The sequence below is a fragment of the Oryctolagus cuniculus genome, chromosome 10 (genome assembly GCF_964237555.1).
Source record: "Oryctolagus cuniculus chromosome 10, mOryCun1.1, whole genome shotgun sequence".
In the NCBI taxonomy this organism is placed as follows: domain Eukaryota; kingdom Metazoa; phylum Chordata; class Mammalia; order Lagomorpha; family Leporidae; genus Oryctolagus; species Oryctolagus cuniculus.
The window spans coordinates 45,365,109-45,386,210 of NC_091441.1; the positions used below are offsets into that span (position 1 = coordinate 45,365,109).

General features: G+C 40.8%; 1 protein-coding gene and 1 long non-coding RNA gene across 8 annotated transcripts in view; one reads left to right on the forward strand and one right to left on the reverse strand.

Moving 5' to 3' along the window:
- The window catches only part of GAREM1 (GRB2 associated regulator of MAPK1 subtype 1), a 247,930-nt gene that overhangs the window by 204,930 nt on the left and 21,898 nt on the right, over window positions 1-21,102 (forward strand). For all 7 annotated transcript variants that reach the window (XM_008261187.4, XM_002713492.5, XM_051852035.2 and 4 more), the window contains one exon: window positions 10,352-11,524. In XM_008261187.4, the coding sequence (XP_008259409.1) occupies window positions 10,352-11,524 (1,173 nt within the window). The remainder of the gene's footprint in view (window positions 1-10,351; window positions 11,525-21,102) is intronic.
- LOC103349321 (uncharacterized) lies at window positions 1,167-11,191 on the reverse strand. The gene is made up of 5 exons (XR_001793950.3): window positions 11,098-11,191; window positions 7,868-7,985; window positions 5,279-5,469; window positions 3,868-4,103; window positions 1,167-1,952 (listed from the first exon to the last, which is right to left on the reverse strand). It is a non-coding gene; the product is annotated as an uncharacterized lncRNA (long non-coding RNA).

Here is a 21,102-nt window from a genome sequence, read left to right on the forward strand (position 1 = left end):
GTCTGACACAGAATTTGCAGCTTTTATGAATGCAAAAACCATGCAGCTTTGTAGATCTTACTCATACCAGAGTATGACGCCAGTATTTGAAAATAAAATTCTACACATTACCTTGATATTTTCTCTATCAGCATCAGCATAGTTTCTAATCAGTTAAATATCACAGGTCAAAATGAACTCCTTCATACACATCGATGTAAAATATTAACCTAGAATTTTTAAGGTGTTGGCCAGTATTAATACAGAAGCAGGACTAGACTTTGGTTCTTGCTTTGTGGCTTGAAGCAGTATAAAAGATACACAGAGGTGGCTAAAATGCTTAACATGATCAGTGCAACTTGACACTGAACTTTGAATTTCTTCCAAGGTTTCCAAGTCACTGAAAATCATCCAGATTTTTCCCCCACGTCATAGATGTGAGCAATCTGTGTGCCTTTTATCCTAACATCTTAGTTACCCTTTTGAAAGTTGCCATCTGAAAAAGCGCTGTGGAAATAAAGACCTTCCTCCTCTGCCAGCCCGTTAGACTGTGTCTTATTTCCATAGATAGCATAGTTAGCAAATTAAACATGTATCATCTTTCTTTATTCATTTTACCAGGACAGACTATAAACAGGACCTTGAAAATACATTAATGGAGAGCTTTGGGCAGCTTGAGATTCTACTCTTGTCATGAGTATTTATGCTGTGTCGTCTTTCTCCTCACATTTGTCTTTTAAAATGCAAAAAAAAAAAAAGTTTGTTTAGAATTAGTTCTGTATACATTATGCATCCAATATTGTCCTGTAAAATAATACAAAGTAGTAGTGCTGAAACATTAGTATTCTCTGTTGTTTCTTTGTATTGTTGTTGTGTTTTCAGAGTACAACACTTCACTTGAAACAATCATCCCTAGTCTGAAATACCACTCCCAGTTTCTCTTTCTCGGTAATTCAGAAAAGGAGTCTCCTCCTTGTGTTTTCTGAGTTCAGAATAATGTCTGGGAGGCGGTTTTTCTCTGAGATTTTTCAAAATAGGAATCATGTCTCTGAGATGTCCAAGACTTTGGAGCATAAGTGATTCTAGCTCGCCAGCTGTAGGGGTGGCTGCAGATTTTAACAAAACTCTGTTCAAAATGACTGCAATTTCCTCTCCATTTCATGAAATGTATTGCATTTTCCTGCCATCTTAAAGAGAATACTTGAACAAAATTTAAACTAACCTTCATCTCCTGCTCTGTAATTCACTGAAACTCTCAGCACCTCTTAGACAAGTGTGAACTTTGCCTTCTACAGCAAGCACCTTAAACCCTGAGAACTTGGTGTCTTGGGGCCTCATTTAAGTTTTTTTTATGTATATGTTTGCTGTCTCTTGTGTCTGGTAGAATACCTGCCTTCAGCATCCGTATTTCTAATTATAATTTCTAATTTCCACTTCTGTTCTGCCATGAGCTGGAAATTGGTAACCACACCTGACAGAGCTTTGGTTATACAGGAGTAAGTACAGCAGTTAAGGTCCTCATGGGCTTTTCCTGGAGGTCCTAACAGCAGCAGCCTCCCCTCTTTCTGGCTGCCCAGAATCCTTCTAGTTCGCAGCCTCATTCCTGGCTGTGTTCCACAAAGGTCAGAGATGATCGGCTACCGTGCACCCTAAATTTTGTCCGATGTAAAGAGAAGTTTTCAGAGTAAAGATTGAATGAGAAAGATGTAGCCCATTTTTCTTTTTATTTTCTGGTTTTTAAAGACTGCATATTTTCCTTAGGATGAGTCAGATGTCATTTATTTTCAAGTTCAGGATGAGACATTGAATACAATTGTGGGGTTAATTATTTTAGTGTTCAAAGACAGCTCAGTGCTTTTTTTATCATCTGAGGTTTTGAAACCTCCTCTGAAAAACTACCCGTTGGCAAGCTCTCTGCTGTGCCGTCACAGAGTAAATCACTGCCGTTGGAATTGTCATCTTTGCCCTATTTCCTGTTTGAGGGGGGAAAAAAACAAAAACAAAAAACAGTCAGGATTGACATTCAATCTTAACCCTTAATGGTGCTTTCTTTGTCATTTTCTGCCATTTTCCCAAAGAAAAGAGTTATTAAAAAATTGAACTTGGGGAGACATGATATGATATTATTCAAACATTATCTGTTTAACCTACATATCAAGTCAATCCTGATGTTAACTTAAGAGTTGGAATTTTTAGCTCTATTACATGTTTTGCTTGTGAGAACCATCAGAATATGTGCATATTTTAAGCATCCATGTTTTAAAATGTTTCTTGACCATGCAGCATTAACTGTGAGTGGTATTATGAACAGCAAAGCCCTCATAGCTTCCTGGATTAGACCTATTAGTGTTGTTTAGATAACACACTTTGAATTACTTCCTCTCAGGAAACATTGAAACTGGAAATGTTAACCAGGCACACATACCGAAGCACTTAGACAGAATGCATTGTTTCTTTTACTATTAAAAAAATAATAAAAGAGGAAGGAAATTATGCAAATAAATCTCATCTGTAGAAACCTAAAGAGACCAGCTCAACTGCCAAAGGAAGAGCATTCATTTATGGGATTCTTCATCTGTCGCTGACAGCAACCACAAAACCAGTCGCTATGTGAGTCTCATAATTTATGCAGGGCTAATAGCCAGTGTTAATGATGACATCAGAGTTGGAAGCATGGATTAGTACTCACATATGTTACACATTTTTTTGTATAGGAGTAAGAGTAAGTTACTAAGAAGTATACACATACACACGCACACACAAGCTGGCAAATCCATTGACTGTGCCAGATAGTGACATTTAATAAGGGTAACTTGGATTTGTTTCATTTGTACATGCACTGTCTGATTCACGTCTGCAAAGCTGGCAGACTTTTCCAGTTCATTTTATGTGCAGTCCTTCACAGACCTATAATTTCTTCATTCTGGAAGGTATATCTTCATAAAGTAGGGGAAGTATTGTATCAATTTCAAGAGATAGAAACACATGCTTTGTTATTCCTTCACATTTTCGAAGCCCTGTTGGCTCCCTGTATTTTTACTGGAAATAGTTTGCTCTATCAGAGAACATGTGTGTGTGTGTGTGTGTGTGTGTGTGTATTTCTCAAATCTCACGAGCATCTTTTCTCTCAACATCCCTGTCTCCATCCTTATCCAAATGGGTGAACTGCCAAGTTTTTTACAAAGTTCCAATAAAAAGGAAGTACAGCACTGCAACTGAGTTTTGCGGACTATTCTAAAGTGATACATTTTGAATCATGTCCATATGTTCACTTCCTTTTGAGCTATAACTAATGATATTTCAGGCTGTATTCTGACATGAAGTTTTATTCTAGGAGACCATATTCAATAAAAATTTGAGCAAGTCCTCAGTACAGAGACAAGGATAATGCTTACAAATTGAGGTTTGGGCTTCAAGACAGTAGTGGAAGAAAACTTAGAAATAAATGTAAAAATATAGAAAGATGGGGCCTGCATGTTAAGCAACTGCGTGCAATGCCAGCATCCCATATGGTCACCAGTTGGGTCCCAGCTGCTCCACTTCCGAACCAGCTCCCTGCTAATGCACCTGGGAAAGCAGCAGAAGATGGCCAAAGTCTGTGGGCCCCTGCATCCATTTGGGAGACATGGATGAATTCTGGACTCCTGGATTCAGCCTGGCCAGGCCTGGCCATTGTAGTCATTTGGGGAGTGACTCAGCAGATAACAGATTCTCTCTCTTCACTCTGTTTCTCTCTCTCTCTCCCTCTCCTTCTCTAATTCTGCCTTTCAAATAATTAAATAAATCTTTAAAAATATAGAGTATGAAAGGTAATATAAGACAGAATTACAGTAAGTTTTATTGTTAATAAAAGTATTAGTAGTAGTGACCTCCATTCAGAGAGCGTACCATGCAAGAACAGTGTGTTCTCTTGGTCGGCAAAATAGACATGCTGTTTCCATTTTATAGCAGCCGCCTGCAGCTCAAAAAAGTACAGCACTTAGAGGTCCCATAACACTAAGAGCAGGATTCAGACCAAGCTTGCATTTAGTTAATGGTGTTGTACCAGGTACTGGTTTTGTGCTAGTCAAATTCCAAAGGCCATGATTCCTTCCACTCACCTATACCTGGGATTGGCAATTTTTCTGTAAGAGGACAGAGAGTAAATATTTTAGAATTTGGGGTTAAACAGTCGCTTTTTCAGCTACTCAGTACTACCATTGTAGGATGGAAACAGCCACAGACTCTTGACAAGTAAATGTGTGGATGTATGGCAGTGTCCTAATAAAACTTTATTTACAGTTCAGATAGTGGGCCAGAATTAGACAACAGGCAATGATTTACTGACCTCTGTTCCACAGTCGCTGCCCACCTTATTCACTGTTTCACTTACCCAGTGTCAATCCCAATCTGAAAATCCTAAATGGAAATTTTCAGAAATAGACAAGTACTTCACATGACTCTTATTACAGTATATTGTAATATAAACATTGTACCTCATTATTAGTTTTTGTTGTTAACTTCTCACAGTGCCTAATTTATAAATTAAACTTTATCATATGTTTAGGGAAAATATTGTATAAATAGGTTTCAGTACCATATATGGTTTCAGGAATCCACTGGGGGATGGGGGTTGGAACATATTTCCCACAAATAAGGAGGCCCTACTTTAACTAAATGCCATCTTGAAACAGAAGCTTTAGGAAAAAGAAAAAAGTTTAAAATACTGGCAAATAATTCTTAGTGACCAAAGTCACCCAAGTCAAGAGAGTGAAGTAACTGAAACCTTGGCGCTGCAAGTCCTCGAGGAGAAGGAAGCTGCCTCTCCTGTGTGCCAAATGCTGTCATTTACAAATGATTTATCAGCTTTCGAAACAAAAAGCCCTAATCTGTATTCCTCAAAACTGTCGAGTTTATGAAAAACAAGACCAAGAAACTCACAGAGAGGATTACATGCAGTGTGGTATCCTGTTTTGGTCCTAGAATAGAAAAAATACATTCATGGGGGCCGGGGGGACGATAAAACCCAAATAAACCTTGCTTACCATTATTGTACCAGTGTGTTAAATGTGCCTTGGTCACTGTAAGTTTGTTCACGGAAAGCTGAGTGTGGAACCTACAGGAACTCTATCGAATCTAAAATTATTTTTTTTGCAAATCTAAAATTATTTCAACTAAAATATTAAAATTTACTTATTTAAATTCCTAGGCTTACTCCAATATTTAGAAGCCTAGCATTGAGCCAGTGAATACTGAGTCTGAAATTAAACATTGTTAAGTATTGTTAAAAAATAGTAATAATCACACTTATCTGACTCACCTAAAATGGACTTTAATCACTGGCAGTGTGAGTTGCCAAAACAAAGCAATGTTGTGCTGTCATTTACGTCCTTTACGCTCCCACACAGACATTCACTTCTCTATGGCAACAACAGAGACATTTGTTTTTTGTAGTGCTAATGCTGATTGACAAATTGCTTGTTCCAAAGATTAAAAGAGTTCAGAGATGACCTAGAACAGAAGGTAAGAAATAATTTGTAAACATTATTCTGAGGCCAGCATTGTAGCATAGCAGGTAAAGCCACCACCTGCAATGCCGGCATCCCACATGGGCTCCAGTTCATGTCTCAGCTGCTCCACTTCTGATCCAGATCCCTGCTAATGTACCTGGGAAAAGCAGCAGGTGGCCTATCTTCCATGGAAGACATGGAAGAAGCTCCTGGCTTTGGCCTGGCCCTGCCTGGGGCATTGCCACCATCTGGGGAATGAACCAGCCAATAGACGAGCTCTCTCTCTCTCCCTCTCTCTATGTAATTCTGACCTTCAAATAAATAAGTAATAACTTTTAAAAAGTTATTCTATCCAATTTTCTTTTAAAAATGAAGATTTATTTATTTAAAAGAGTTAGGGAGAGACAGACAAAAATCAATCTTCCATCCACTGGTTCACACCCCAGATGGAAGCAACAGCTTGGGCCGGGCCAGGCTAAAGCCAGGAGCTTCTTCCATGTCTCCCACATGTGAGTAGGGTACTTCTGCTTTTCCCTTGCCATTAGCAGAGAGCAGGATCAGAAATGGAGCAGCCAGGACACATGAACCAGTGCCCATATGTGATACCAGCGTTGCAGGCGGAGACTTAACCTGCAACACCAGTGCCAGCAAGAAGATCACTGCTCAGTAAACAGTATGAACATTGTCATTTTACCCACTTTTTTATTAACATATAAGAACAGTTTCATTCTCAGGCCTAACATTAGCCCAATATCAAAGCCTGATAAAGGTGGCATAATAAAATTGTAGATCAATATCATGTGTCTAAGATACATAAATGATAAATACTATAAGACTGTTTTGCAATATTGTCATAAGTATACCATGATCATGTAAAAATTATTTCAAGCCTGTAAAATTATTTTAATATTTGAAAATATATAATATAAAATCAGTACATCAAAATTAAAAATGTATGACTGTATACCCAGAGAGTCACTTCTTATGAATTTTTAAGATTCAACATCCTAATTCTTTTTTGCATATGCTCCTGTGTAAGTGTACCATAATTTATTCAGTCAGCCTCCTAGGTTTAAGCATTTATGTTTCTAATATTTTACTAATACCAGTAATGCTGCAATAAGTAACATTGTCCACAAAACTTTCATACATTGGAGGAATGTCTTCAGGGTAAATTCTTAAACAGAGGATGGCTGAATGGAGGTTTAAGTACATGCACTGTTTTGATTTGATGATGCCCAGATCCCCACCACAGGGCTTGTATCATCTTGCATTCTCTCCAGCTCTGGATCAGAGTGCCTGTTACCCCATAGCCTCGCCCACTGAGTGCTTTGTCAAGCCTTTGACTTTTTATCGGTGTGGCAGGTGACAAATGGAAATTCAGTGTAGTATTTTTTTAAGAATTATTTATTTGAAAGAAACAATGACAGGGAGGGAGGAAGGGAGCAAGAAAAACATCTTCCATTCACTGGTTTACTCCCAAATGGCTGCAACAGCCATAGCTCAGCCAAGATGAAACCAGGAGTCAGGAACTCCATTCTGGTCTCCCACATGAGTGCCAGGGATCCAAGTACTTGAGCCATCTTCCAGTGCTTTCCCGGGCTCACTAGCAGGGAGTTGGATTGGAAGTGGAGCAGCTAAGACTCAATCCAGCACTTTGATAGAGGATGTTGGTGTTGCAAGAAGCTGCTTAGCGTAATTCTAATTTGAGTTTCTCTCATTATGAGTAAAGTTGAACATCTTTTCATAGGTTTAAAAGGCATTGTGCTTTTTTTTAGTGAATTGGTTTTTAATGCTTTTCACCTATTTTTCTCCAGCATTTTTGGTCTTCACTACTTAAAAGCTGCTAATTCATTAGGGGTATCAGCTCTCTATCTGTGACATTTGTTGCAAGTATTTTCTGTCAGCCTGTCATTTGCCTTTTGACTTTGCTTCTCTTGTTTCTTGTCACCCAAAAATTTTTTGAGTCAGAATAACCACAAGGAGGTTGTTTGTTATTGGATCTAAAAATGTGTGATAAAGATGTAGAAATTTAAGTGGTTATGAAGGAAAAGTAGCTCACTAGGATAAATGTCCCCAAAATAAATTTAAAAATATGTATACATTTGAGTGTGTGTTTTATAGACTTACTATATACTAAAATTGAAAATTAGTGAGGAAAGGTATGATTATTTGGGAAATATATTGGACATACAGTTAATTGTTTAAATAATCCACAAAAGAAAAGTCAGTTAAAAAAGTTAAATAATTATAAGTGGAGCCATCAAAGGACTAGAAGGAACTTGGCAATTATACAAGCATTTCTCAGCCTCAGCACTATTGAACCTTTGGGGAGCTGTCCTTTGCACTGTAATGCATTAACAATATTCCATACGCAGTGGATGCATGTAGCAGCTCACCCAGTCTCACGGTGATCAAAAACGTCTTCAGACACTGCCAAAGTCTTCATGATTAGAAGTGGAGGTTAAAATCACCCCCAGTTCAAAACTCCTCATCTGTATCTTCTCAACTAGAAGCCTACCACCCAAGAACAAAATCACAAAGGAGAGTGTTGAAAATGCTGATCACATTGAAAGAAAATGTTTAGGGTTTAAAGAAACTGTAACATTTAAATTTAAGCAACAAGGTGACATTCCAGGTACATAAAAAAGTAATCAATAAGAAGATATCTAAATAACCAGATAAATAAATACCCCAGAAAATCATTATACTCAATAATGGAAGATACTTAAAATAAAACATGAATGAATAAATTTAGGATGCATGATTTACCTTTCACATCGGTAAGCACGAAATGAACTTAGCATACATATGAGGAGACATACTTTCATGAAGTAGTAGAAATATAGATAAATGTGACATTGATGAGCTACAATGGTCAGTCCGTAATCAACCTTTCAAGTGGATGCACAGCCACAGCTTTTGTTCATGCACTTCTACTTGTGGTACATTATCCCAAGGAAATAATTGAACTATCAAGAAATGCATTGCCGAGGCTGACGCTGTGGTGTAGTGGATAAAGCCACAGCCTGCAGTGTCAGCATCCCTTATAGTCACCAATTTGAGTCCCGGCTGCTGCACTTCCAATCCAGCTCTCTGCTATGGCCTGGAAAAGCAGGAGAAAATGGCCCAAGTGCTTGGGCCCCTGCACCCACATGGTGGGAGACCCAGAAAAAATTCCTGGCTCCTGGCTTCAGATCGATGCAGCTCCAACCATTGCAGCCAATTGGGACGTGAACCAGTGGATGGAAGACCTCTCTCTCTCTCTCTCTCTCTCTCTCTGCCTCTCCTTCTCTCTGTGTGTAACTCTGACTTTCAAATAAATAAATCTTTTTAAAAAGAAATATACCGCAGTATTATTCATAATTGCTTAACATTCAAAAAAACCCATCTAACAAGGAACTGATCAACATAAATTAAGCCATCTATTCATAAGAATACATTCAATCAGTGTTACAATTGATGAGATATAGATGATAGAGACTCAGTAGCATAATTTTGTATATATGTATTTATGTAACTGAGCTGGATGAGTAGATCTCATTTCATTTGTTTTTATATAATATTGTTAACAGTTTAGTGATAAGACAGTATAGATTTTTTATTTTTATATTTATACTGTAATAATTCTAATGAACATGAATAATTTATATAATAAAAAGAAAAGGAAGAAATAAAACATTTTTAAAATCCTTTGTGTCAAGCACAACTTTTCAAAGTTTAGGAAAATTATAAAAAGTGCAAAAATAGGAGGTGGGCATGTGGCACGGTGAGTAAAGCCTCCGCCCATGACACCCACATCCCACATCCGAGTGCCTGGGATCAAGTTCTACCACTGCTTCCAATCCAGATTCCTGTAATGTGCCTGGGAGGCAGCAAATGTTGTCCCAAACACTTGGGTTCTACCAAGAAAGTCTGGATAGAGTTCTTGACTCCTGACTTCAGCCTGGCCCAGCGCTATCCATTGCAGGTGTTTGAGCAGTGAAACAATAGCTGGATGATTACTCCCCCCCCGCCTCATTCTGCCTTTCAAGTAAATAATTTTTTAATAAAAGCTAAAAATCAGTAAAAAATTTAAATAAATATCTTCTACATTGGTGTTTGTAAATGCAGTATTAATAACTAAAAAGACATCTTTTTTTTAAACTTTTATTTAATGAATATAAATTTCCAAAGTACAGCTTATGGATTACAATGGCTTCCCCCCCCATAACGTCTCTCCCACCCGCAACCCTCCCCTTTCCCACTCCCTCTCCCCTTCCATTCACATCAAGATTCATTTTCGATTCTCTTTATATACAGAAGATCAGTTTAGCATACATTAAGTAAAGATTTCAACAGTTTGCTCCCACACGGAAACATAAAGTGAAAAATACTGTTTGAGTACTAGCTATAGCTTTAAATCTCAATGTACAGCACACTAAGGACAGAGATCCTACATGAGGAGTAAGTGCACAGTGACTCCTGTTGTTGACTTAATAAATTGACACTCTTGTTTATGGCATCAGTAATCACCCTAGGCTCTTGTCATGAGCTGCCAAGGCTATGGAAGCCCCCTGAGTTCACCGACTCTGATCATATTTAGACAAGGCCATGGTTAAAAAGACATCTTAATGTCCCAAAATAATTATCCGTATGATAGACTGCTGTGCATGTGAAAGGCAAATAAGGGTGTTTTTAAAAGTCTAATATCTTACATAAAAAGTGGTTACTGTTAACCACATACATATTATAAAAGAATGGAAGTGTCTGAATTTATTACTAAAACACAGAGCAGCATTCTCCCCCATAGGTGTATGTGTCTGTCTTGATTGGAAGTTCTTCACTTCTTGTGTGAGTTGACCAATGGAAACGAGCCTAAAATTTGATTTCTCCTGTTGTAGGTTGCTTCCGGTGAATGCAATGAGGACACGGAAGTTTACAACATCACCCTGTGTACTGGGGATGAGCTCACTCTCATGGGGCAGGCAGAAATCCTTTATGCAAAGACTTTCAAGGAAAAGTCACGACTCAACACAATCTTCAAAAAGATTGGGAAGCTCAACTCCATCAGCAAGCTGGGAAAAGGCAAAATGCCGTGCCTCATTTGCATGAACCACCGGACCAACGAAAGCATCAGCCTCCCCTTCCAGTGCAAAGGCAGATTCAGCACCCGAAGTCCTCTGGAGCTTCAGATGCAGGAGGGCGAGCACACCATCCGGAACATCGTGGAGAAAACCAGGCTTCCCGTGAACGTGACTGTGCCAAGCCCTCCGCCCAGGAACCCCTACGACCTCCACTTCATCCGCGAGGGGCACCGCTACAAGTTTGTGAATATCCAGACCAAGACGGTGGTGGTTTGCTGTGTGCTACGGAACAACAAGATCCTCCCCATGCACTTCCCTTTACACTTGACCGTTCCCAAGTTCAGCCTCCCAGAACACATGGTGAAGGGGGAGGTGTGGCCCGAAACCCTGATCCATCACTGGCTGGGTATCTGCCAAGAGCAGTTTGACATCGACGAGTATTCACGGGCTGTCCGTGATGTGAAAACGGACTGGAATGAGGACTGCAAGAGCCCCAAGAAGGGCCGGTGCTCTGGCCACAACCATGTGCCCAATTCCCTTAGCTATGCCCGCGATGAGCTCACCCAGTCCTTCCACCGGCTTTCCGTCTGTGTGTATGGCAACAATCTCCATGGCAACAGCGAGGTCAACCTCCACGGCTGCAGGGACCTGGGGGGAGAGTGGGCCCCCTTTCCTCATGACATCCTGCCCTATCAGGACTCTGGTGATAGTGGGAGCGACTACCTTTTCCCAGAAGCTAACGAAGACTCAACGGGCGTCCCAGGCAAGTCAGAACTTCCTTATGAAGAGCTGTGGCTGGAGGAAGGCAAGCCCAGCCAGCAGCCTCTCACCCGCTCCCTGAGTGAGAAGAGCAGATGTGAGCAGTTTCGAGGCTCCGGCCGGTCCAAATGTGCAACCTCTCCTCTTCCTGTCCCTGGGACTCTGGGAGCCGCAGTGAAGTCTTCAGATATTGCCCTACCTCCACCTCCAGTGCCTCCCAAATCTGAAGCCGTAAGTCGTTTTTTTTTTTTTCTTTTGAATGTATAGCTTTATTTATTTATTTTTGTAAATACAATGTTAGGAATATAGTGATTATTCCCACCATACCCACACTCCCACCCCTCTTCCTCTTCCCTCTCCTATTCACAGTCTTATTTTTTACTAAGATCTATTTTCAATTAACTTTACTAATAGTATTCACATACTGTTAACTCTATACTAAGTAAAGAGTTCCACAAATTGTATGGGGAGAAAAAAAACTTCCTCAACAGTCAAGACAAAGGCTGTTCAAAGTCATTGCATCTTGAAGTGTTAATTTCACTTCTATAGATTACCTTTTAGGGGCTCTATTAGTTATCACAGATCAGGGAGAACATATGATATTTGTCCTTTTAAGACTGGCTTGTTTCATTAAGTATGATGTTATCTAGTTTCATCCATTTTGTTGCAAATGACAGGATTTCATTTTTTTACTGCTGTTTAGTATTCCATGGTGTATGTATTCCATAATTTCTTTATCCATTCTTCAGCTGATGGACGCTTGGGTTGATTCCATATCTTAGCTATTGTGAATTGAGCTGCAATAAACATGGGGATACAGATAACTCTTTCATATGCTGAATTCATTTCCGTTGGGTAAATTCCGAGGAGAAGGATGGCTGGGTCATATGATAGGTCTATATTCAGATTTCCGAGGTATCTCCATACTATCTTCCATAGTGGCTTTACTGGTTTACATTCCCACCAACAGTAGGGTACCTTTTCCCCCACATCCTAGCCAGCATTTATTGTTTGTCAATTTCTGTATGAAAGCCATTCTAACAGGGGAGAGTGAAATCTCATTGTGGTTTTGATGGGCATTTCCCTGATGGCTAGTGACCCTGAGCATGTGTCTGTTGGCCATTTGGATTTCCTCTTTTAAAAAAATGTCTGTTTGGCCAACACCGCACTCACTAGGCTAATCCTCCGACTGCGGCACCAGCACCCCGGGTTCTAGTCCCAGTTGGGGTGCCGGATTCTGTCCCAGTTGCTCCTCTTCCAGTCCAGCTCTCTGCTATGGCCCGAGAGTGCAGTGGAGAATGGCCCAAGTGCTTGGGCCCTGCACCCACTTGGGAGACCAGGAGGAACCACCTGGCTCCTGGCTTTGGATTGGCGCAGCATGCCAGCTGCAACACACCAGCTGTAGTGGCCACTTGAGGAGTGAACCAACGGAAAAAGGAAGACCTTTCTCTCTGTCTTTCTCTCTCTCACACTGTCTAACTCTGCCTGTCAAAAAAAAAAAATGTCTGTTTAAGGCTGGTGCTGTGGCTCACTAGGCTAATCATCCGCCTGTGGTGCCGGCACCCTGGGTTCTAGTCCTGGTTGGGGCAACGGATCTGTCCTGGTTGCTCCTCTTCCAGTCCAGCTCTCTGCTGTGGCCCAGGAAGGCAGTGGAGGATGGCCCAAGTGCTTGGGCCCTGCACCCACATGGGAGACCAGGAGGAAGCACCTGGCTCCTGGCTTTGGATGTGCACAGCACGCTGGCTGCAGCACACCAGCCATAGCGGCCATTTGGGGGGTGAACCAACAGAAGGAAGACCTTTCTCTCTGTCTCTCTCTCTCTCACTCTCTAACTTTGCCTGTCAAAAAAAAAAAAAAAAAAAAAAAAGTCTGTTTAAGTCCTTGGCCCGTTTCTTAACCAGGTTGTTTGTTTTGTTGTTGAGTTTATTGATCTGTTTTTCTATTCTGATTATTAATCTTTTATCAGTTGCATAGTTTGCAAATAATTTCTCCTATTCTGTCAGTTGCCTCTTCACTTTGCTGAGTGTTTCTTTTTCAATACAGAAGTTTCTCAATTTGCTGTAATCCCATTTGTCTATTTTGGCTTTGATTGTGCCTCTGGGGCCTTTTTCAAGAACTCTTTGTGCCAGTGTGTTGCAGGATTTCCCCAAAGTTCTCTAACAATTTGATGATATCAGGCCATAAATTTAAGTCTTTAATCCATTTTGAGTGTATTTTTTGTAAGGTGTAAGGTAGGAGTCATGTTTCATAATTCTGCATGTGGAGATCCAGTTTTCCCAGCAACATTTGTTGAAGAGACTGTTCCTGCTCCAGGGATTTATTTTAGCTCCTTTGTCAAAGATAAGTTGGTTGTGGATGCTTGGATTGATTTCTGACTTTTCTAGTCTGTTCCATTGGTCTATCCATTTGATTTTGTGCCAGTCCCAGGCTGTTTTGATTATAACTGCCCCATAGTATTTCTTGAAATCTGGTATTGTGACACCTCCAGCTTTGTTTCTGTTGTATATAAGATTGCTTTAAATATTTGGGGTCTCCTGGATTTCCATATGAACTACAGCATCATTTTTTTCTATATCTAAAAAGAATATCCTTAATATGTGATTGGTATTGCATTGAATCTGTAAATTGCTTTCAGTAATATGGACATTTTGATGATATTGATTCTTTCAATCCTTGAACTTGGAAGATTTTTCCATGTTTTTGTGTCTTCTATTTTTTTCTTTAATGTTTTGTAATCCTCATCATAAAGATCTATGACCTCCTTGGTTAAATTAATTCCAAGGTATTTGTTTTTTTGTAACTATTATGAAGTTCTTTCTCTCCTGTGATATTGTCTGTGTATAAAAAGCCTATTGATTTTTGTGTGTTGATTTTATATCCTGCCACTTTACGAAACTCTTTTATGAGTTACAGTAGTCTTTTAGTGGAGTCTTTTGGATCCCCTACATATAGAATCATGTCATCTGCAAATAGAGATAGTTTGACTTCCTCTTTCCTGATTTGAATCCCTTTGATTTCTTTTTCTTGCGTAATGTCTCTGGCTAAAACTTCCAGAACTATTTTGAATAGTAGTGATGAGAGTGGACATCCTTGTCTGGTTCTGGATCTCGGTGTGAATGATTCTCATTCAGTAAGATGCTGGTCATGAGTTTATCATAAATTGCCTTGATTGTGTTGAGGAATGTTCCTTCTATACCCAATTTGCTTAGAGTTTTCATCATGAGAGAGTGTTTTATTTTATCGGATGCTTTCTCTGCATCTATTGAGATAATCATATGGTTTTGTTCTTCAGTTTGTTAATGTGATATATCACATTGATTGATTTGTGAGTGTTGAACTATGTATGCATTCCAGGGATAAATCCCACTTGGTCCAAGTGGATGATCTTTCTGATGTATTGTTGAATTTGATCAGCTAGTATTTCATTGAGGATGTTTGTGTCTGTGTTCATCAGGGATATTGGTCTGTAGTCTCTTTCTCTGTTGTATCTTTTTCAGGATTAGGAATTAAGGCAATGCAAGCTTGTTAGAAGGAATTTAGGAAGATTCTTTCCCTTTCATTTGTTTTGAATAAGTTGAGAAGTATTGGAGTTAGTTCATCTTTAAATGTCTGTTAGAATTCATCCATGAAGCGATCCAGTCCTAAACGTTACTTTGTTGGGATGGCCTTTATTACTGATTCAGTTTCCATCTTGGTTGTTGGTGTGTTTAGGTTTTCTATTTCTTCATGACTCAATTTTGTATGTGTCCAGGAGTCTATCCATTTCTTCTAGGTTTCCCGATTTGTTGGCATCCAGCTCTTTGTAGTACTTTCTGATACTTCTTTTGATTCCTGTGGCTTCTGTTATTACATTTCCTTTTTCATCTCTAATTTTATTGATTTAGGTCTTCTCCCTCCCTTTATTTATTAGTTGGGCTAATGATATGTCAGTTTTGTTTATTAAAAAAAAAAAACAGCTCTTCATTTTGCTGATCTTTTGTGGGGTTTTTTTGTTTCAATTTAGTTTATTTGTTCTCTAATTTTAATTATTTATTTCCTCCTACTAGTTTTGGGTTTGATTTGCTGTTATTTTTCTAGGTCCCTGAGATGCATTGATAGCTCATTTATTTGGTACCTTTCCAAATTTTCTTATGTAGGCACCAGTTGCTATAAACTTTCCTCTTAACATTGCTTTTGCTGTATCCCATAATTTTTGTATGTTGTATTGTGATCTTGTTTGTTTCCAGAAAGTTTTTTACTTCTCGTTTCATTTCTTCAGCGATCCACTCTTCATTCAGGAGCATGTTATTCTGTTTCCATATGTTCTGGAGATTCTTGAGTTGTTGATTTCCAGCTTCATTCCAGTGTGGTCAGAAAAGATGCATGGTATGATTTCAATTTTTTTTTTTTAATTTGCTGAGACTTACTTTGTGGCCTAGCATGTGGTCTATCTTAGAGAAAGTTCCATGCACTGGTGAGAAGAATGTGTATTCTGCATCTATAGAATGAAAAGTTCTGTAGATCTCCATTAGGTTCATTTGGTCTATGGTGTTGATTAACTGTTGTTTCCTTGCTGATTTTATGGCTGGTTGATCTGTCCATTGCTGAAAGTGGGATACTGAAGTCCCTCATTACTATTGCATTGGAGTCTATGTCTCCCTTTAGATCTGTTGACATTTCTTTTAAATAGTCAGGTGGCTTGTAATTAGGTACATATACATTTACAATAGTCACATCTTCTTATTGAAGTGATCCCTTAATCATTACATAGTACCCTTCTTTGTCTCTTTTAACAGTTTTCATGTTAAAGTCTATTTTGTCTGATATTAGGATGGCTACACCAGCTCCTTTTGGTTTCTGTTAGCATGGAATATCTTTTCCCATCCTTTCACTTTGAATCTGAGTGTATCTTTGTTGGTGAGATGTGTTTCTTATAGGCAGCAAATAGATGGGTTTTGTTTTTTAATCCATTCAGCACATCTGTATCTTTTATTTGGAGAGTTGAGGCCATCTACCAAGGTGACTTGATAAGTAACAACTTGGCCCTGCCATTTTCCCATAAATATTCCTGTTGTTTATTGTGGATTTCCTTTGTACTTTTACTGGGAGATTTTCTGCCTTCACCTTCTGTTGTAGTGATGACCATGTTTCTGTGTGTAGCACATCCTCAGGCTTCTTTTGTAAGGCTGGATGTGTGGTGACAAAATTCTTTCAATTTCTCTTTGTTGTAGAAGGTCTTTATTTCACCTTCATTCCTAAATGAGATCTTTGCAGGGTACAGTATTCTGGGTTGGCAGTTTTTTCTCTTAAAACTTAGAATATATCTCACTGTTCTCTCCTAGCCTGTAGGGTTTCTGATGAGAAGTCAGCTGTGAGTCTACTTGGAGATCCTCTGAAAATAATTTGGTGTTTCTCTTGTGCACATTTTAGAATCTTTTCTTTATGTTTTACTGAGGAGAGTTTGAAGATCTTTTCTGGCTATATCTAGTAGGAGTTCTATGTGCTTCCTGAACTTGGATGTCCCTTTCTTTCTCCAAATTAAGGAGGTTTTCTGTAATTTTTACACTGAAAAAGCCTTCTAATCCAGTCTCTCTTTCCATGCATTCAGGAACTCCTAAGACCTGTATGTTGGGTTGTTTGATAGTATCCAATAAATCTCTGGCACAGTTTTTCAGTTTTCTAATTTCTTCTTCTTCTTTTTTTTTTTTTGGGGGGGGGGGGGGTCTGACTGTAAAATTTCCAGAATTTTTTCATCTAACTCATATATTCTTTCTGCTGCCTCATTGAGTCTGTTCTTAAGGCTTTCCACTGTATTTTTATTTGATCTGGTGAATTCTTCATTTCTAATATTTTGTTTTGATTTCTCTTTAAAGTCTCCATTTCATTGGAAAAATTTTCATTCATGTCATCTACAGATTTCTTTAGTTCATGAATTTCCTCTGATTATTTCTAAGTAATCCTACAGCCAGTTTTTTAATTCCATTTCTGACATTTCTTCAATCTCATCTTCACGATGTAGTATTGAAGTTTTGTGTTCTTTTGGGGGCATCATGTTGGCTTCCTTATTTTTGTTTCTTGAATTGGTGTGTTTTTTGTTAGGCATTTGTGTTGATACTTGTTGGTGGTTGGTTTTCCTTTTTCTCCTGTTATGGCTTTTTTCTTTGGAGTATTCCTCTGTGGTTTAGTGGCATGTCTACTCTTTCAGTGAATACCCAGAGGTGTGTGCTGGGTGTGGTCTGGGAGCTGTGCTCAGTACTCCAGGGTGAAGAGAGTGCCCAAAGTCACACTCAAGTTGGGCATCGTAAATCTTCTCTTTTTTTTTTAATCAGAGGGAAAGTTTGTTCTTCTCTGTTGGCATATTCTCATGCTCACCTCCTCTCCTCAAAGGAGACCAATGCCTGGGCACTAGCCCCACTGGGTAGTTTTCATTGTGCTGCCACAAGAACCACACAAAGGATCTGTGCAGTCCTTAGTGTGACCATGGATCCCACAGCAATGACCCTCACCAGGGAATCAGGGAGCCCTGAGCATGTAGAGCCACCCACAGTGATTGTCCAGAGTCCTAGCTGCACCCTGCGCTCTCCCACGTAGCCACAGTGTTTTCACAGTCCCAGCATGCAAGGTTCCCACAGTTACGAACCCCCAGCCCCCATCAATGCTCCCAGCTAGACTCAAGCATCTCCTGTTGGCTGGTTGCTGGGCACACAGACAGGAGCTGGCGCAGCTGTTACATATGTCCAAAATGGCATTCGCCCTCTCTGGGCTAGTTACAGGACGTTGGTGCTGGGTGGTCAGGGAGAAAGAAACATGCCCCCTTTTTATTCCCTCTAGGCTGGCAGGTACACTGTCTCTCCCAAGGCTCTTCCCACAGCTTTATCGCCAGTGGCTTGGGCTACTGCAGTCTGGTTTCACCTCACTCCAAAGCTGGTGCTGAGAATCTCGGCTGTTGGGGTCCTGAGCTGTGTGCATCCACACCCTCCATAGGTCCACAGTGTCCCCCCAGTTTGCATGACGTTTCCTCTGCCGTTTTCTCCCTGACCCTTCCCTGAGATTGTACTCCATCCCCTTTTTTTAACTATCCTCCCTAGACAAGAGCGGTAAGCTCCCTCCCTATGCTGCCATCTTTGTAATGCCTCATACGTCATTTCTCTTTTCCAGCAGTGTACTAGGCTTTCTGTCTCCGTACTCCGTGCTCCGCTCATTGATTTTCTTTAACTGAAACCAAAAACAACTCAACTGCACATTATCAGAATGAGTGTATTTGCTTCAGTTGGGGTGAATTATCAATGCTAGCCCCATTATTTTTGCCAGGTAGGAGTAGAGTTTTGCTCTGTTATATATGAGAAACAGGAGAGGCTTAAACATAGCTTCTGCTGCTGCCTAGGGAACAAATTACAGGGAGAAAAGAGTGGAAGCTGGCATGCCAAAGGAAAGGCCATGACAATGACACGGGTTTGAGGTGACAGTGCCCTGGAGTGCCGTAGCCAATCGTGGCGGGTGGCAGGGAGAGATGAGCTGCTTCAGAGGTAGACCCAACAGTGTTTACTGATTAATTGCATGTGGATTGTGAAGGAAAGACTTCAATGAATGACAACTCGATTTTTAACCTGAGCAGCAGGGTGGATCTGAGGGCCATTTATAGAGATGGACTGAAATACGTTTAGGGAGGGAGAGAGCTCAGAGGGAATTGAGACACGACACATAATGGGTATGTTTGTATGTATACACATGGGCGCACACACACCAGACAGGCACCCTGGTGGGTCTGTTTAAACATAACTCATCAGAGCTTGCTGGGCCTTTCATCCAATTTTAATATAAAGTGGTCAGTAGGGATGGAAAAAGGGCCCTCTGATTTGATTGGCAGCTACTCTGAACCTTTATTACATTGTGGTCATTCAATTTCATTACACCTGAAGGGAGAATGTGCCAGAGGCATTTGGGGATGATTCTGATCATTTTTTCAACAATATCTATAACTGTGACTTCATTTATTTCATATCTCTAGAAGAATTTTTTTTAATACTTACATGAGAACCAAAATACAGAGAAGTTAGACATTAAAGCTCATCAATCTAGCTGAAGCACTAATGGGGATGCAGGCTGTTTGTATGTTCCTGGTGCCCCTGCCCACTGTCTGCCTCCACCAGGTAGCGTTGGGACTTGGGTCTCTCTCAGACCCTGAGGGTATGCAGAATCCAGTTCCCAGACCTTGGAATTATTAGGCTGTCAGCAGGACCTGGACTCTGAGCCCTGGTACTATTACAGCTTTACGGAGATGACTGCTATACAAGTTAAAGGGTGATAACAGAAGAGAGAGACAGAATTCAGAGGAGAAAGACCTCTGGTTGGGGGATGAGTGAGAGGAGTCTTCCTGGAGATGATGACATTTTAAAGAATTTAGGAATAGCCACGATTGGAAGGGCGGAGAACTGGGAACGGCATTCTAGACAATTCCAGGCAATGGCACAGGCAAGGGTATGAGTCTGGCAAGCTTCACTCACAGCGGGGAAACCTTGAGTGCTGTTGGGCTAGTTCAGTAGGGTTGTGTGAAGGGCAGTGGTCACTGAAGGCTGGGGCCAGGACAGTGGTAGTCCTGGGCAGAAGCTTGTACCAGGCAGCCTGCTTAGCTGTCCATAATGAGCCCTCACTGCCACCCACTTTCCTGAAAGAAGCCTGCAGGGTTGTGTCCTGTTTGTTCCAGGACGTAAGAGCTCCCCGGAACCTGCAGGTCTGAACGCCCCCTGCACCTTAAAAGATCTTCCAGGGACCTTAAGGCACAAACAGGGGTTCTTTTTTTGGGGGGGGGGGGCAGGCAGAGTTAGACAGTGAGAGAGAGAAACAGAGAGAGAGGTCTTCCTTTTTCCGTTGGTTCACCCCCAAAGTGGCCACTATGGCTGGCGCATTGAGGCTGGTGTGCTGCGCCAATCCAAAGCCAGGAGCCAGGCGCTTCCTCCTGGTCTCCTATGTGGGTGCAGGGCCCAAGGACCTGGGCCATCCTCCACTGCACTCCCAGGCCACAGCAGAGAGCTGGACTGGAAGAGGAGCAACCGGGACAGAATCTGGCGCCCCAACCGGGACTAGAACCCAGTGTGCTGGCGCCGCAGGCGGAGGATTAGCCTAGTTAGCCGCGGCGCCGGCCAAGGGGTTCTTATAATTCATTCAGTGGGGGTCATGGACTGTTTGGAGGAGTCTCAGTAGAGTCAGGGTTCTTGCATTCATGTCAAGACTCCAAAGGTATTTCCCAAAAGCCAGGTAAAAAGCAAGGGAAGGAGCGAGCAGTTAGCCTAGCAGTTAAAGCGTCCACATCTCACATCTGAGTGCCAGGACTCGATTCCAGGCCCCAGTTCCTGACTCCAGCTTCTGCTGATTTGGACCTGGGGATGCAGCAATAATGGCTCAGCTGATGGGTTCCTACCACCCACGTGGCGAACCTGAATTGTGTTCCCAGCTGCAGCTCTAGGCCTCTTCCCCTCCCTACTGTTACTGACATGTAGGGAGTGAACCACTGGATGGGAGTTCCTTGTATCTTTCTGTTTCTGTGTGTGTCTCTCAGTTAAATTTAAATTTATAAAGCTAGGGTACACACCTCCTGGCAAGTGCTCTAGACAGCTTTAGGGATGTCTTAATTCAGCTGTGTATTTGTTGTATTTTGAAGGTTGTAGTATGCTCACATGAGCTTTTCCTGTTGAACTTCAGTCTGGCTAGTCACAAAGCAGGAACTCAGGTTTGTTGATTGACAGTTGGACTCATTCAAGATGGTCACACCCAAGGTCATTTATGTCACCAAGTCTAGAGTTAGGAAACTAGTATCACGTGTTTCTTCTGTG